This window comes from Pristis pectinata, chromosome 1, assembly GCF_009764475.1.
Source record: "Pristis pectinata isolate sPriPec2 chromosome 1, sPriPec2.1.pri, whole genome shotgun sequence".
Classification (NCBI taxonomy): domain Eukaryota; kingdom Metazoa; phylum Chordata; class Chondrichthyes; order Rhinopristiformes; family Pristidae; genus Pristis; species Pristis pectinata.
The window spans coordinates 28,867,457-28,886,131 of NC_067405.1; the positions used below are offsets into that span (position 1 = coordinate 28,867,457).

At 37.0% G+C, this 18,675-nt stretch overlaps 2 protein-coding genes across 7 annotated transcripts in view; one reads left to right on the plus strand and one right to left on the minus strand.

Annotated features, from left to right (window-relative positions):
* zranb3 (zinc finger, RAN-binding domain containing 3) overlaps positions 1–6,960 on the plus strand; it is a 102,874-nt gene extending 95,914 nt beyond the window's left edge. For all 4 annotated transcript variants that reach the window (XM_052028316.1, XM_052028325.1, XM_052028336.1 and 1 more), the window contains exons 21-22: positions 1,265–1,396; positions 4,005–6,960. In XM_052028316.1, the coding sequence (XP_051884276.1) occupies positions 1,265–1,396; positions 4,005–4,103 (231 nt within the window). In that variant the 3' untranslated portion in view covers positions 4,104–6,960. The remainder of the gene's footprint in view (positions 1–1,264; positions 1,397–4,004) is intronic.
* Positions 6,961–7,077: 117 nt separating this feature from the next.
* The window catches only part of rab3gap1 (RAB3 GTPase activating protein subunit 1), a 57,006-nt gene continuing 45,408 nt past the window's right edge, over positions 7,078–18,675 (minus strand). For 2 of the 3 annotated variants that reach the window (XM_052028515.1, XM_052028506.1), the window contains exons 20-25: positions 14,157–14,253; positions 13,836–13,939; positions 13,641–13,756; positions 10,264–10,366; positions 8,490–8,510; positions 7,078–7,820 (exon numbers count right to left, since the gene is read on the minus strand). In XM_052028515.1, coding sequence (XP_051884475.1) covers positions 7,578–7,820; positions 8,490–8,510; positions 10,264–10,366; positions 13,641–13,756; positions 13,836–13,939; positions 14,157–14,253 — 684 coding nt within the window. In that variant the 3' untranslated portion in view covers positions 7,078–7,577. The remainder of the gene's footprint in view (positions 7,821–8,489; positions 8,511–10,263; positions 10,367–13,640; positions 13,757–13,835; positions 13,940–14,156; positions 14,254–18,675) is intronic. The other variant, XM_052028523.1, reaches the window with a different exon arrangement.

The following is an 18,675-nucleotide window of genomic DNA, read 5'->3' on the forward strand; positions in this document are numbered from 1 at the left end:
CTTGTGGCTGGGTTAATTTGTTTCTGGTCAATGGTGACCACAAGGATATTGGCGGTGGGGGTTCAGTGATGGTAATGCCATTAAATATTAGGATCGATGGTTAGATTTTTTTTGCTGGAGTGTCCGTTGCCTGGCACTTTTGTGGCACAAATAATTCATGTCACTTATCAGCCTGAATATTGTCTGGTCTGGCTGTATGCAGGCATGAGCTGCTTCATTTTCTGAGGCATTGGGAATGGAATTGAGTGTTTGCATGGTATTTGAAATCACATTCGAAAGATAATCAAATTCTGTTGCATGGTTCAGTGTGCAGGGATAGTGCAAAATCTAATCTGTTAATATATTAATTGTCAGTACATTGGTAAAATGATGTATGACTCTTCAATTTTTCTCCTCTTAATATAGTGAAAACATTTTTTTATGTATTGATTAGAAGAGCCTTTGTTCACATAGTTTTGTCACGGACAGATGATTCTGAGACATCCTCTTTTGTTCCTGGTTTTTCTCTTTGTAAGAAGTATTTTGCAGGTTACAGTGACTCCTAGTTGCCTTTAGAAGGTGGTGATTGTCCACTGCAGTTATTGTAATATCATCAGATAAAGAACTGTAGGTTTTGACCTTCAAAGGAACAACACTGTAAAGCCATGTATGAATGACCTATAACTTGGAGAGGAACCTTATGTCATCACATTGCATGTATTCCCACATTTACAAAACCAGCCTGCATAAGTAGGAGAGGATAGCAGACAATTGAAAGAGAGACTAGTGAGGCTGGACGGAATAGTTAATTTGTCAAAATTTAATTTAGCTCTGAACCTGGTTTCTTTGGGGGGGGGGGGGGGAAGAGATGGAAATAAAGACACTGTTCTTGATTTAATGCAATTTCTGCATTGTCAGCTGTGAATTTAGCAAGTTCCCGTGCTACTGATTTCTGCCTAATTATCTTAGAAATCGTGCCAGCAGGCCAAGTTTCATGGGTTTAGGAATGATTCTCATAACATACCTTTTACTGATCCAGATATTTTCTCTGTGTAGTCTGCACTTGAATCATGACCCAGTTTCCATGGCAGCAACTTGTACAGGAATAAATGAGAATTCTCACACCACAACTGCATCTAAGCAAATTTTATTGAATTCCCTTCCTCCAATTTGTAGTAATTTTGTTTGAAACATGCAAACTAATACTTAAAATACCTGTTATGGTATCACTAAAATTTCATTTAAAAGCTGTGAATTTTCATTTCTGGTATTTTTTTGGTTTCAGTTGAATGAAATGATTTCAAATCCAACAGAGGGCCAATTTTGGCAAGTAGATCACATCACACCTGTATATGGTGGAGGAGGACAGTGCTCCCTTGAAAACCTACAGACCCTCTGTACAGTCTGTCATAAAGAGGTTAGTAAACAAGTATTGAAATATTCTAATGGCTGGCATAGCATAATTTTATCACATTGTACTTTTAAATCTGGCCATTTTGTTTTTGTCTCTGCTGTGTTTGATGAAAGCAATAATGGATTTGGGTGAGTTAAAGGAAAAATGCAATACTTCATCTTGTGGTCTGGAAAAATGGGGTCCTTTTAGCTTTGCCTTTCTGTGATGTCTTCTACTTGGTATCAACATGAGGGCACAGGGCATTGTAAGCAGCAAGTCTGCAGTACTATTATACTTGGGTATCAACAATTTCTGCATCTAGCCATAGGATACCACAGGAAAAATATTAACAAGTAACAAGCCTCATTGCAACACCAATTGCTTATGTAATAACAGTCATCCATAAACTGAAAAGCTAATTGTATTGCAGGGTAATATACTGTGGAAAACAGATAAAATACTTATTAAAGGAGTATTTTGATACTCGGTGATATTTGCATTGGAAATGTCAATTTATTAATTGAACTTCTTGTTTAGTTTAAACATACTTGAGTTTTGTAATGTCTAAGACTATAAAATTATAAAGACTTGCATAGTTGTTGGGGAATTTGTATGGCCAAGTATTTTTTCCCAGGCAACTATAGTGGCAAACACAATCAGTAGACCATGACTGATCCACACTTCACCTGAACAATCTACCTTAGATTTCTACTGCAGTGATGCCATTATGTAATGATCAAACCAATTAGATTGTTTTGTTTGAGATCTATAATGCAATGATGGTTGCCTTTGGTCCCACTCAGAATGATTATTAAAGTTTTTATTAACTGGATCTTAAATGCTAGATAATAGCCAAAAAACTTGCATCTGAGCCTGCAGCCTCAGCAGAACCACCAGCATTGCATATGCAGTTTCTGCTGAGTACAGGCCAGGAGCAGGAAAATCTTCAGGGATCTCCCGGCAACATTGTTAATTTTTTTTTACATAAGTGAAGGTAATTAGATCTTCTCTTAAAGTAATTTAAGCTGGTATTACAGCTGTTTTAACTACTCAACCATGTAAACACATAATTGACATTGAGATGTTATGCTCCTCACTGTTGAGGTTGCCTAAGTGATAGAATATAACACTTTTCAGCAATACACTTTTATGTAAGAAATAATAAAAGAAACATCATCATTTTGTACAAGGAACAATGTCACAAAAAATAATGATAGAGAGCCATTAAAAATGTTAAGGTAGATGAACAAGTTTGTCAAAGAAGCATCTTAATGGAAGAAAGAAATAAACCAAAATTTTGGGAAGGAATTCCAGAATATAGGGCCATGTCAGCCGAAGGCATGATTGACAATAGTGAAATCATTAACCCATTTCCACAACTTTTCCACTATCATTTAGCACACTCTTCTTGGTAATTCCTTTTATAGGCCCTCTGAATTGCCAACTTGTAGTTTTTGCTGTGCCCTACCAATTGGAATTGGTTTGCATTAGTGACTGTTATTGGCCGACGAGATGCAAACTTCCTCTGTCTGTGGCTTTAGATTTGGGAAGTACAACCTAGATTCTAGTTGGTGAACCATAGCACAAAACCATAAATGATTGTGCAAATTAGTAATTGTAAAATATAAAAATTATTTTGTGCAGTCAACTTCACGTTCCCATATTCATTAATTGAGGGAATTATGCTTCCATACAAATTTGCATGTTCTCATGTATTATCTATTCCTTGATAATAGTCAATCCAGAGAGCATGTGTGACTTTGTTTGCACAGTTATCATTTTTATCTGTTGACTGAGTTTTTAAAACCAGATTATTATTTGGAATTAATAACCACTACTATAAGCTGAGTGAAAATTTGCACCAGCATCCATTATTAGGGAAGTTAGCAACAGGATATCTAGAAGATGATAATATGATTCAGCAGAGCCATCAGTTTTATGAAAGGTAAATTGCATTAGCTGATTTCATAGCGGTGGGGAACAAGCAGATGTAGCAAATTTGTATTTCCAAAAGGGATTTGATAAGGTGTCACATAAAGGGTTACCCCACAAGATTTATGCTAATGAGATTGAGGGATATTGGCCTGGATAGAAGACTGATTAATTGACAGGGCAGTCCGGGAATAAATGGGCCATTTTCAAGTTGACAAATAGTAACATGCGGGATGCCATAGGGATTATTGCTGAAGACTCATCAAGTTATATTACTGGCTTGAATGAAATGACCAAGTTTATCTAATTCTGCTGACGATACAAGTTTGAGGAGGCTGCAAAGGAATATAGACAGATTAACTGCTTTGTCTAAAAGATGGCAGGAAAATAGTGATGAGGAAAGTGAGATTTCCCATTTTGGTAGGAAAAACAAATGCAGAATTTTATTTTAATGGTGGGACTACTGGTGTTCAGTGACATATGAACACCAGCAGTCCCACCAGTTCTTGACTATGACCAGCAGAGTCAGAATGCAGTTACTGTAAATAATTATAAAGGAAATGAAATGTTGGCCTTTCTTGCAAGAGGCATTAGGTACAAAAGTAGGTACAGCTTACTACAGTAAAATAGAAAAACAAATCTTGTGAGCATAGATCTGTTTAACTCAAACTAACAATAAATTTTAAAATTTATTCTGCAGCGAACTGCAAAACAAGCTAAGGAAAGAAGCCAGGCAAAGAGGCTGACAGAAGCTTTGAAATATGGGTCAGACATCAGAAATTTTTTTACAAAGAAGTAAAGAATAAGTATAAATGTAAATTAAGGGGTTGAAACATCACATTATTTGAATGGTTTGCAATAAGATTTTAGTGCTAATAAATATGGAATGTGTGTTTGCCTGCTTGTCACTTTACAATTTAGATTTTCAATGTACAATAAAAACATATCCATGGCTATCACATTCTGTTGTACAGGAAGTCCCCGGATTACGAACAAGTTCTGTTTCTGAGACTGTTCATAACCCGATTTTGTATGTAACTCGGAACAGTGTCCGCGAATGCGCACTTGGGCCGGGGATCGCAGCAGCACATGGCCCTAGCCACACATACGCACTTGGCCCAGGGTTCCCCGGCTATATATGCGCACTTGGCCCGGAGTTGGGCCCAAAGAAGGTGTACCGCCGCCGTGGTAGGATCAGGGGCCAGGCCCGCTTACAAACCGACCACGAAGGTCAGTTCGTAAGTTGGGGACTTCCTGTATTACTGTTCTCTAATCTAGAAAAACAGGCATATTTGGCACAATACAGTTCAATAGGTTAACCACACCAGGAAGCATGTTTTTCTCTTTCATATTGAATATCCACCTTTCCTTTTATAGAGCTTTTCAGTTTTTATATTTTGTCAGGTGTAGTCTGTTATTTTCCCTCTGACAATTTATCTTCATTATTGACCATTGTGTATGTGTGGGTCTTGATGGTAAGAGTTGGTTAACTGTTTACACTGTAGCTGTTGCATTTGCAGAAATGTAAAATATGAAGTTTAAATGGTCCCTTCATAGTTAAAATATGGGACACATGAATGAATAAAGGAACCTTCACTGTTTATAAATTCAAAGTGCCATGCTGTGCTTCTGATCAGCCTTTGAAGATTAAATGTTTGGAATACTTCCTTCAATTGATCATTAAAATCTTTTGAACAATCAGTTTGATCACAGCTGCTGAACAGCAGAGATCCCTTTGAATGTATCCCTGTTATCAACCAACATCAGAAAAGGGGAAGCTTTTTTTCACTAGATTTACACCAGAATGTGGCAAGTAATAGATGCGTGTACAGGTACATGGGTAGGAAAGATTTAGAGGGATATGGGCCAAACACAGGCAAATGGGACTAGCCTAGGTAGGCAACATGGTTGGCGTGGACGAATTGGGCCGCAGGGCCTATTTCCGTGCTGTAAAATTTCCCATACTAATCCCATTTTCCAGCACTCACCCCAGAGCCTTCTATGCCTTGGCTTTTTAAGTGCTCATCTCATACTACTAAAAATGTGGTGAGAGTACCTATCTCCACCATCCCTTTACCCAGTGTGTGTTTGAGATTTCATCCAGTCCTTTGGGTGAAAAATCTCAGATTTCCTTTAATTCTCCTACTCATCATAAATCTGCACCCTCTGGTTAGAGACATCTCTGCTCTGGGGAAAAGTTTCTCACTATCTACCCTATCTATATCCCTTGTAATGCCTGGTGCTCCTCAGACTTGTTGCTCCAAGAAAAACAAACCCAGCCTAACCTGTGTTGAAACACTTCCATCCCAGGCAAAATCCTGGTGAATGTCCTTCGCACCCTCTCTGATGTCTTTCTTATAATGTGGTGACTAGAATCGCATGCAGTACTCCAACTGTGGCCAAACTATTTTTATGTAATTGCACGTCAACCTGCCAGCTCTTGTATTCTATGCTTCCACTACTGAAGGCAAATAGACCATGTGCTTTCTTAACCACCTTATCTCCTTGTGCTGCTGACTTCAGGGATTTTTGGATATGTTCTTTAGTAATTCCCAAACTCCTGTCATCAGTCCTCCCAAAATGCACCACCACAAATTTTTCAGGATTAAATTACATCTGGCATACCAACTCGTCAATACCATTCTTTAGCCAAAGATTACCCTCGTCACAGTCAACATCATCACCATTTTTTGTTTCATCTACAAACTTACCAATTATACTTCCAACATGCAGGTCCAGATTGCTGACGTATGTAACAAACAGCAAGGATCCCAACACTGGTCACAGGCTGCCAATTGCAAAAATAATCCTGTGCCTCTTACCACTAAGTCAATTTCAGATCCAATTTGCCAAATTGCTCTGGATCCCGTAGGTTCTGACCTTTGAACTGGTCTCTCATGTGGAACCTTGTCAAAACCTTACTGAAGTCCACACAGAGTACGTCAATCACACATTGACACACATTTAACTCTTTGAAAATTTAAATCAAGTTAATCAAACTGTGCTAGCAATCCTTGATTAATCCTTTCCCTTCGAGTCTTGCATTAATTTCACTATCACTTGTATTAGACTCACTGAACTCTAATTACCTGTCTTATCACTGCTGCCCTTGAGTCAGGGTACCACATTTTTCAGTGACATGAGAAAATTTCTTTCAGAAATCTGGCAACTTTCATCTCTGGCCTCCCAGATAAGATGTATCCCAGGCTGGAACTTTCTTCCCGCCTACCCTGCTCTGACTCCTTGGCATTGCTACTATCACTCACTGATACATCCCTCACCAGTTAGTGACTTGAGTTCATGTCACACCCTTCCTGCAACTGTAACAAACCATCTATCTACATCCTATCTTTGCTAAAGTCTATCTAATCAGGATTTGTCTCTAATCATCCTTTGCACAGGAATTAGTGGAAGTGAAGGACATTCATTGCCTCAATGCCCCATTGGATATCAATTACATTGTGACTGGAGCTTGATAAACAGACTTTGAATAGGCCAAAAATTACCTGCAGTTTACCTTCATCATTTAGGTGTTTTTGTGGATGCAGACAGAGGATTATTGCTTCATCAAACTCGAGGTGGTCTAAGCCTCAACTTTGGCTCTGTGGCTGTTCAATTGTTGAAAAATGCATATTGTTATTGTAAATTAAAATAACCAAGTAATTCCACCCTGCAGAGGCAATGTCTGTAAATATCCAAAATAACATTTTTGCTATTAATTGCTGAGCTTCCTTTCAACCAAATTTTCACCAGTTCACAAGAATACTGTAGAGTGATTTGTATGATTTATTGATGCAATAAAATCCTTCAAAAGCACCTACATCAGAAAACTTATTATAATCTTGAGTACACGGTATAGGCAGGGATCTTTTGTGACCATTCCAAATGCTTCCAGGGCTGTAATAAGTATTATCCTGCACGCAGCAGACTATCAAACGTATCCAATGCACAATACCGTTCCATTTCACATGTAACATTGTACATTTGATCAATTTCATAACTATACTGCTATTTTTATTTTTAAATAGTGTTTGTGTATATTGTTTCTGCTTTTGCCAAATTCTTTCAAACGTGATATCTCTTACTAGAATCACTGCTAGTTTGCATATATGCATGCATACTATTTATGAAGCATTAGTAGCATTGGATCAACTTTGAGATATTTAGCAGTTTCAGCTAAAACATGTTCATTTACTAAAGTGTGTAAAATGTAGGAATGACACCAAAGTATTAGTAAATGATCATATTTTAATTAGTTAAATTATCAATTATATTAGAAGAACGATGTGTCAGATGAAAATGCACCAGCTAGACGGAATTCATCTTTTAACAAAACACAGTACATGCGTTGTGGTAAAGATTTGGAGTATGGTGCAGGGCGAGGTACAGTGGTCCGAAGCATTATTTCACGTCCGGTTGGCAGAGGAAATTCTGATGCTGCTCCTAAACTTGATTTGCGCTCATCAGAAGAGCATGGCTTTCCAGGTTCATCATCAATCGGAGTCAGAGTTGTGGCCTTGGAAATAAGAGATTTTTATTTTTTCTTTAAAACACACCAATCATAAGAGTCTGATCAATGGTTAAAACTCATGTACTAGCACTGAAAACTATAGTGTTATTTTAGAAAAAGAAACTCAAAGCAAGATTGTAGGTATGGAATTTCATGTGGCAGCTGGAAATGAAATTAGCCAAACATGTAGATGCTAAAATTGATGTTGATAAATTTACATATTTATTATTGTTCAGGAGGCCCTGGGTTTTAAAAAAAAGTTTCTATAATATCTTTGGAGAAGGTACCAGGCTACAATGCCAGATTTGCAGTTTTTAAAATGTAATTTTTTCCAAATGTAGTTTGAAGGAAGATTTTAAACAAATTCAAATGAGTGAGCATTATGAAAGCCAATGGAAAAATATGTAACTGAATTACAATACGAGTGCTTCCATTTCAATAGTATTTAAAACTAGGGGGAAAAATAATTTCCATAATTATAAATATTATCTGAATGTTCTGATCTATTAAAGCAGATGGGTCATATTAACAAAAAAAATTAACTAAATAGAAATCAGAGAAACCAAAATGGAACAAATGCTATATGGCTGCCATTTATGCATTCTCCTAAATAAAAATGTGCATCTACATGAGGCATGACATGAAGGGTGCTGGAGGAGAAGGGTTGGTTGTTACCTCTTCAGTAGATTCAGATAGCTTGAGAAGGGGTGAAAGACAAGTAGCATTAGGAGAAAATCAATGATGAAAGGAAAAATCGAATCAGATGGTTAAGGGGTCAAACAATTCTTAAAAGAAATATATTTTTTGAACAAACAATTGATAGCTTATGTAAAGAAAATCATTTTGTGCTATTCACCAGCAGTTATTATACACATAGTCAAAAGCAAAGGGGACTTACCTGCCAAAATTACAAAAGCTCTGAGCAGTACATCATTTTCCCAAGGACTATGGTGTCAATTCTCCAAAATAAGCATACTATATGACATTTTACATTAATGAATATTTGGACAAATACCACCTTCATTCAATGCAAGTATATCATGTACCTTCATATGAAGATAATATATACTACTTTCTGTTTTTTTGTAAATTAATGAAAAGGGGGAATAAACCCTAAGATTTATATAAAAACACAACAACTTGTTCGGATGCACATCTTTACTAACAAGTTATTTGCTGAACTGCCTTTAATTATTATTGCAATTGTCTAAATTTAGGATATCATCTTTAATGGCCCTGACTATTGTACATATACAAGTTCTTTATATTACACAATGGAGCCCATTAAAATAAACAGGCTGTTGATCAGCAAGAAAAACATGCTTATCTTGTCAACTCTAAAATAATGTGCTGATTAACCTCGATACATTGTCTTTGTGGATTTCATTACTACTTATCACTGAGCATTATTTTGTTTGAAGTTTATTTCTATTGCTGGCATTGGATCTCATTTGCACTGTAATCATGAACTCTAAGACTTGTTCATTTAAAAGGTTCTCCTTGTCTAATGTATTGGTAGTTTCAAATACAGAACATGCACTTTACCATCCATGTATATTTTTATTCACTGGGTCATACATGTTGATTTTGTTCTCCAAACATACAAGGAATAGAGAACAAAGGAACACTAGCAATGAAAAGTAGAAATAGCAACAATACTGGATCTAGTACTTATTTCCAAAAGACCAGCATCCGAAGACAATTGCAGAATATTTGCTTCAATTCTTAATCTACACAAAGTCTGACATGCAGCAGTCAGTTGATCAACTAACCATGTGGATTACATTCTGCTCCTTTCCAGAAGTAAAGGGATTTTGTTCCTTTCAACTGAGAATCTTTGTATTAAATGAAATTACTGACCATTTAACTCAGGGCAGAATGTCCAATAAATTTGTGAGACTATTTTTGTTCAACATGCCTGTACAGCTCTTTACAAATAATGAATATTAACAATTTCACATGACTGATTGTTCTTTTAATGTCAGTATTCAACCAGCTATTTCTTGCTGAAAAATAATTTCTAAAGAGGGAAATTGATCCCTCTAAAAAGTTACCTCACTGACTTGAAAGAGCAATTGACATATAGGGTGAAAGATCATTTGACCTTGCTGTATGCCATGTTACAGGTCAAAATGGGTACCTGACATTTTTTTTAAGATGCTGAGCATCTCAAGTGATCTCGTCCAAGGACTACTGCACAGAACATTACTGGAAAAATTAAATGCAACACCCAACTATTTCTCTTGCAACATAAATGTGACTCTCCCTTCCACTAAGTTACAAAGATGCTTTCAAAAGTCAGCTAATGTGCTTTTATTAATAAAAGAATGTGGTTTTAAAAATTCAGTATTCCATTTCTTTAATATGCTTTGTCCCATTTGTAAAAAGATCATTCATTAAAACATTTCAGGATCAAATTCAGGTACGTAATTTCACAGTTTATTCTTACCCTCTGTGCATTAACAAATAGTTTGTAAATAACGTTCCCTGTAGGCCCTCGTCTTGCTCCATTAACAGGTACTTCTGGCTGTTCTAAAAGACAGCTCACAAACCTAACAAAATATTAAGATGGTGAATCAAAGTTTCCTATCACGTTAGGCTTTTGAATGTCTAACAGCACATAAAACATTTCAGTTTCATTATAAACTTGCAAAGATAACTGCATAAGCCCATCAAGTATGGAAGGGGGGCATAATTTCATCTGCAAGTAAGTTTCAAGTGCTTTCTACAGTACCATTTCTCAAAATGTTTGAAATAAAAATATTGTTTTAAATTTTAAGTTTGTATATAGGGATAGCAAACAGGCAAATCAATCAATCCTACATTAATTATCACACTTCTGAGGCAAAAGATCATAAACATTTTAACAAAGTCAATACATGTTCTAAACAAAATTGTGAAATCCTAATTTCAATATTAAAATCAAAACTCTACGAGGATGCTGCTACTTCAAACCCGTCGATAAATTAAAACAGTACTATAGAAAATACTGAAACTTATTTCCTGATGTTATAATAAACCCCACCTGGATAATAATAATGTCATATCTAGAATTCACATTTTGAAATAATGGAAATGATGAACAGTGGAGATACTGTTACGGACTCGATGTAAGTCCCTTTAAGATAGAGAGTGTGTGTGTGTTTGTGGCGTGCTTACATCAATAGAAGATAAAGGACGGAATGACGTTGTTTAAGAGGTGTCGAAGAGAGAGAGAGGGAGAGAAAAGGGAGAGAGACACCAGCCTGCTAGTTTCTCTGTCAATGGATGAGAAACAATAACTGTCTGCCACTGAAATCCATGTATGGAAATTGGAAGTAATCCGGTGGAGTTCACTTTGTTGCTGACCTGTAGAAGGAAACAGGTATTTGTGTGGACGACCACGATTCGGATGCTTTTCAGGGTGAGGAAGTCACTACCGAGTAAACACTGAGGTGTTGTTTGGGTTCCATCGTGGAACATTTGGATTTTGTAATTACTCTCCTGTCACAAACCAGCAACAAAAGAAACACACTGAGCATGATTTAGTGTTAAAAACTATTTTATTAATCACTACTTATGATGATACGTAGAATAAAAGTAAAAATGTTAGTATGTTAGAATTCAAGAATGTTAAACCTCGAACGTTAACCCCAAAACTAAACTCTTCGTGTGTGTGTGTGACAAAGTCCAAAACTCCCAGTTCCTGAATGGTTCTTAAAGTTCAGTTCCGCAAGCCATAAGGTGAAACATGAGCAAGGGCTTCTTCAACAACCACCGTTGTCTGAAGATAAGATGTAGATGTAGAAAAACATAGAGAGAGAGTACATACGAAATCCAAATGTTCCACGATGGAACCCAAATGACACTTCAGTGTTTACTCGGTAGTGACTTCCTCACCCCGAAAAGCATCCGAACCGTGGTCGTCCACATACAAATACCTGTTTCCTTCTACAGGTCAGCAACAAAGTGAACTCCACCGGATTACTTCCAACTTCCATACATGGATTTCAGTGGCAAACACAGTTATTGTTTCTCATCCCTCTTTAGAGAAAACAAGCAGGCTGGTGTCTCTCTCCCTTCTCTCTCTCTCTCTCCTTCTTCTTCTTCTTCTCCAACAACGTCATTACGTCCTTTATCTTCTATTGACGTAAGCACGCCCCACACACACATACACACACACTCTCTATCTTAAAGGGACTTTCACTGAGTCCATAACACTCCCTATGTTCTCTACATCTACGTCTTATCTTCAGTCAACGGTGGTTGTTGAAGAAGCCTTTGCTCATGTTTCACCTTATGGCTTGTGGAACTGAACTTTAAGAACCATTCCTGGACTTGGAGTTTGGGACTTTGCCACACACACACACGAAGAGTTTAGTTGTGGGGTTAATGTTCAAGGTTTAACATTTTTGAATTCTAACATACTAACATTCTTACTTTTATTTTTCGTATTATCATAAGTAGTGATTAATAAAGTTTTTAAACACTGAATCATGACTCAGTGTTTCTTTTGTTGCTGGTTCGTAACAATACATTAATGGTCTAATATTAATAGTAGATGAATTGCCAGACTGAACAAAATATACCTAAGGCTCCTAAAAGAAGCAAAGGAGGAAACAACACAGATTCTGGCCATTATTTTCTAATATTCTGCCTATAGATATAGTGGTGAAGGACTGCTAATATGGTATTGTTCTTTTAAAAGCAAAGGAGAAAGGGATTGACTGAGTAACTTTAGGTGATCCATTTGTGGGCAAGTAGTTGGAAAAAAATGAGGGACAACATATCAACACCTGTAGATGCACACATTAATCAAAAATAGTCAACATAAATTTGATAAGAGACAGTTATATCTAAATGGTCTGAGCAATTAACTAGGAGAGTTGATGGGGTTTGCCCATTTGATACAGTCTACGTGGATTTGAGCAAGACTTCGCCATTGTCCCATGTAAAAGATTGACCAGGAAGATAAATGCCCATGGAATCAAGGGAAGATAGAGAAGCACCGTGTCTGGTCATGCAAATACTCCTCATATACCTGCATCACACGTTCCAACATTTTTTTTACAACTACTTTCTGACAGGAAATTCTATCTAAAGCACTCCTTATGGGTAAGTACAATTTACAACAAGTTGTATTTATAAGGCCATCTTTCATTTTCAGAGGTGTTATGAATGAAAATTTCACACTAGGCCATGTGGTCTGTGTTATAAGGAAGATCTTAAAAGGCAAAGAAAGGAAAACAAATGTTGAAAAGTTTAAGGAGTTAACTTGATAGCTTTGAGCTTTGATAGAGGAGGGTATCAATTAGCTAACCAAGTCCATGTTGATTCCCAGCAGAACAATCCCATTCCTCCTCTTCCTTCCTTGCAACCCAATATCCCTTTCACATGTCCATTAACTCCCTTTGAGTCTTTTGCCACTTACCTTGACTACGTCTAATTTAGACAATTAATTTATCAACATGTCTTTGGAATGTGGGAGGAAATTCATAGTCACAGGGAGGACATGCAAATTCCACACATTCAGCACTCGAACCTGGGTCCTCGGTACTGGGAGGTAACGGCACTATCTCCTGCTCTACTGTGCCACCAACCGTGAAAAATAAACCCAAGGAATGCAATATCCTGTACTTACATGATCATATCAATTCTCAGTATATTTACGTGATGGTAAATGCCTTTTTAAAATTAATCTTTCCATTTATCTAGTTTACTCTCATAAACCACACAAGAATATTCACTGCCCATCTGTGAATTATCAAATCAACCAAGATGACAAGTAAATTACATCAAATTATCAGTTACTAATTGGGAAATAAACCAAATTAACACATCATTTACCTTTCCAATTCCTCACGTTCATCTTCCTTTTCGCATTTCTTAATTCCAAATTTGGCTTGGAGTGATCGAGATCTTGCAATAATAGTTTCTGAAGCTGTTATTTGACTAATTATTTCCTAAAAAGTATAGGATATAGTTATGTTTCTCAATTTTACCCATTTGTAAATAGTTTAAGAGAGAATCAACAAAACTTACTTCCAATTTTTTTATGTCAGGGTTTGAATATCTTAATAGTTTGCTAGCATGAGTAATGATCTGCTGAATTAATTTCCTTACAGATGGGATATCTTCTATAGATTCTGTTAAAGGTGGAAAACAATAATAGGACCATTAAAACTGAAAGCACAAAGATAAAGCAACATACTAAGTTCTGTTACGTTAACAGTAAACAGCTCATTAAGATAATCAGTTAACTCATTAGATCAAAAATCGATGGAATTCTGTATTTTGTTTTCCAATTACAAGCAACTACACATATTCATATAATGTCATAGAATTTTATAAATCTGTATTCACCTTCTTCTTTAACCTTCAGCAGTGCTGCATGCAAGATACAAGGCAGTAAATGTCTAGTCAAATCTGCAGGTTTCAAGCCAACTAAATAGTGAAGAACCTGAGAGAAAACATATGCCCTGTTATCTCATTCATACAGATATAAATTAGAACATGGCTAAGATACCAATTAAACATTCCAAAATTGCTCTGAAAAATAGTACATATATTACCTACATACAGAAAATAACATATGCTCAAGAAACTTAAAATCTTAATTATGTTGAAAACATTTCTGCTGTATTTGGTGTGCTTTGATAAGTTCCCTTTACCTCAATGTAAATAGACATGAACAAAAGTTACAACACATTCACCCACAAGTTCATAAGATATAGGAGTTTGGCCCAATGGGTCTGCTCTGCCATTCAATCATGGCTGACTTTTTCATCCCGTTCTCCCACCATCTCCCCATAACCTTTAACCCCCTTATCAATCAAGAACCTACAGCCCTCCGTGGCAATGAATTCCACAGATTCACCACTCACTGGCTGAAGAAATTCTTCCTCATCTCAGTTTTCAAGAGATGTCCTTTTATTCTAAGCCTGTGCCCTCTGATCCTAGACTCTCATACTAATAGAAACATCCTCTCCACATCCATTCTATCCAGGCCTTTCAGTATCCAGTAGGTTTCAATGAGATCACCCACCCCCCCCCCCCCCCCCCCCCCCAATCCTTCTGAACTCCATCAAGTACAGGCTCAGAGATATCAGAGACATCAAATACTCCTCACATGTTAAACCTTTCATTCCTGGAATCATTCTTGTAAACCTCCTCTGGACCCTGGACCCTCTCTAGGGCCAGCACATCCTTCCCTAGATACGGGGCCCAAAATTGCTCACCTCAGCCAACTTGTGCTGGCACTTCCCCTTGATTTGACCATATAGTTCTAACCAAACGTATCCACAATCTGTATGGCAGCATAAATTCTGCCAATTGCTAATTCTCAAACAGAACTTTAGCTGTTTATGAAAAGGTTGCTAATGAAATTGCTGCATTATATCTTTTACTTATGGTCCTTTATTATTGAGCCCTCACGTATATATTTAGGGGTGATCTGATGAATCCTGCTTACATTTGTTGCTGAGAAAAAAATGTTTTAGTATAGAATTTTACAATACTTGAGAGATACTATACAGCAAATCATATTTAAAGATATTGTCGTTTCTCATTAATTATTGGTTTATTAATATATTTCTTTTCTTTCAAAGGCTAAAAATGGATTCTACTTCCATCGTTTCCTGTACAAAATTCCATGTCCCAACAACTCTCAGAATATAACATTGTCCAAAACCTTCCCCTTATGGAACTCACCATCCAGAGGAAACAGGTTACCTCATTACTTAATCAAAACCCCTCTATAAAACTTAGCTTAACCAGTGTGAAATTGTGTCAGGGTTGTTTTACATTCAGAATCACTTGAAAATTCCCATTGGCACCTTACTAAATCCTATGCATCTCCCAACATGTTTCTACACAGCAAACAGAGGGATATTAGCCCTTAAAGCACATACTCCATGGCATCCAGATAGCAGCAATACACACTTTGGCTGCTATGGAAAGAAGTGCTTTAAGGTGAAGGAAACAGCTCACAATGTAGGTTTGTGCGCCAGCACACCTGCCAGACCCACCATAAAGAAGAGGTGTCCATAGTAATCTCTGCAAGTAATGGGAATTCCTGCAGAGTGGAATGATTCCCAAAGAAATTCCACGCTTTCACAAGTCATACCCAGCTGCTTACACCAGGAGAGTGGTGATCTTGATAAAAATGTATAGAGTTCTTAAAGTGAAGTGCCACTCATCAGAAAATTCAAATGTTATAGAAAACCATTTAAGTAAATGGAGTGATGATTCATTCATTCACATGTTACAATCAAAGCAGGTGGATCAGCAAAGCAGGATGTGAGAGATTTTTGTGTGTCATCTGAGTTGCCCAGACTGACTACTGATGTACCATGTCGATGGTAATAATTGGAATGTAGAGGAAGTGCATTGGGGACTATAATTTTGCAGATTTCTTTGGAGGAGCATCCATCAGGTAGTAACTTGTAGCCAGTCGCAACAATGCTTCCCTCCAGCTAGGAGATGAAGCTCTGGATGCTGAGCACAGTCATGTCTTCCTCCTGCTCCTGTTGCTCTTCAGGATCTGCCTTAGGGCTCTCAGACTCATAGTCTCTTTGCTGCTTATCCCTTGTCCTTGCTTTGCAAGATTGTGCAGCATGCAGCACACAAGAGGAAAGGTACACACACTTGTACCTTTCCTAGAATACCATGGGCTCCTATCTTGTTTAGCAGCCTCATGTGCGACACCCTGTCAAAGGCCTTCTGAAAATCCAAGTAAACAACATCCATTGACCCTCCTTTGTCTGTCCTGCCTATTACTTCCTCAAAGAATTCCAACAGATTTGTCAGGAAAGATTTCCCCTTAAGGAAACCATGCTGACTTCGACCTATTTTATGTGCTTCCAAGTACAGGAAGTCCCCGGGTTACGAACGCCCAACTTACGAATGCCCGTACTTATGAACTGACCTCCATAAAGCCTATTATTTTAAAAAATAGAGTTACACACAATGGTTCGTACTAACGAGCGGGCAGACTACTTTGCGCGACACTCAAAACACCGCGCGTTTTAAGTGGTTCGTCGGCCCTATTATTATTATTAATATTACTGCATTATTATATTTATGATGTTTTAGGTAAAATAAATACTAAGACAAACATTTGACTAATTGATGCTAGATGTGAACTGTACGTAACTGTTTCGACTTACATAGAAATTCGACTTACAAACAGACTCAAAAACAGAACTCGTTCGTAATCCGGGGACTTCCCGTACCACGAAACCTCATCCTTAATAATGGACTCTAACATCCTACTGAAGTCAGGCTAACTGGCCTATAATTTCTTGTCTTTTGCCTCCCTCCCTTCACTGTGTGGCACCCATGGAATAATCATCTCAGCATCTAAATGCTGGAGAAAACACTCTGTTAGATTAAGTACACACTGTGGATTTGGAAGGTGTCTGAGCAGCCTGGATGGAGCTCTGAATCTGCGCAGTTATGTCTCCTGATGTCAGCAGAGTGTCCCTATAAATAACATAAGCAACAAACTAATGCTGTGTGCTCCTCGTTCTATAGAAACTGTTTCATGCTGGTCATGGCATGGTACTTACAGCTCTAATTCGTATAATGTGCATAAACAGATGTTATGCAAACAATGTAATCTTTAGGTCAATGCTTCGTACCAGAAAAACATCAGGCATACTGATGTAGATTACAGCCAGAAGTACTCGGTTGTATTTTGGAATTGATACAATTTCACGTGGAAATGTTAACTAACACAGCATACTCCAGATAAAATTAAATCTTGAGTAATCAGTGCTTAAGAAAAAAAGTGCTATGCAATCTAATTTCTTAGTTACTTTAGCATCCCTCCCATAGAGTGCTTTCAATGACTTTAGAAACTACAAAGCTAAACCATTAATTGTATCTCATTATCAAAACACCATCACATCCACAAAGGATTCAATTAGTCAGGCACGAATTCCCTTTCATCAAATCCATGCAGGTTGCTCTTAATTAATGCATTTGATTCTTAATTTGAAAGATTTTTATCCCTTATTTCACTATCAACAGCACTGCGTCCAATTAAAATTGCTGACCAGTAACAAGATTGACCATAGCAATAGCATTTGCGCCACATCTACTATTTTTAAAGGAAAACATCTTCCATAAAGTTAAATGTATTTCACACGTATATTTGCTTAACTACTATCACTATTCAACGAAGCTAATACAATAGCCAACAATTAAAAACACTTTAGTAAACATACAAGTTAAATGCACACACCAGATTATTGAGATCATATCCCTAATAAAGGTGTCTATTACTGATTCTTGTATGCACAGCAGAAATAAAATCTCCCCATTCTGGATTTTCTAATTAACTACAAAGGTTACACGATTATGTTATTGGATAACACTGCTTTCTCAAAGCTTTCCTATTACCAATATTGAGTCCAAGCTACTTGATTTATCTTTGTTTTACTTGTATAATGATGGCCTTACAATTCCATGGCATAACCTCCTTATCAAAAGGATCTTTGAAGCACTATTGCAAATATCACTATTTCCTTGTTTCTTCTCCATGTTCCCTCCAAATTGTGCAATAAAGGACAAAAGACTACAGTGCCTTTTCCACACTGAATTTTGCTGATTTTATTTCAGCACTACTTCTTTCTAAGCACTACAATGAGTAATGTTATTCTACATTATTATTACAGACCCTGCTATTGTTCATTTCCATTTCCAATGTTATACTTATGCCTGTCTTACTTTTGTGAGCAATTTCAATTCTACTCTCCAATTCTCTCTAGGCTTTTTCTCTCGAATTCTTTACTCTTTCCCTTTAAGTGCTCTGCAGTCTTTCTTCATATTTCCTTCCATCTTTTCTAAACTATTTTTGCTTGCCTTCATTACATCATCA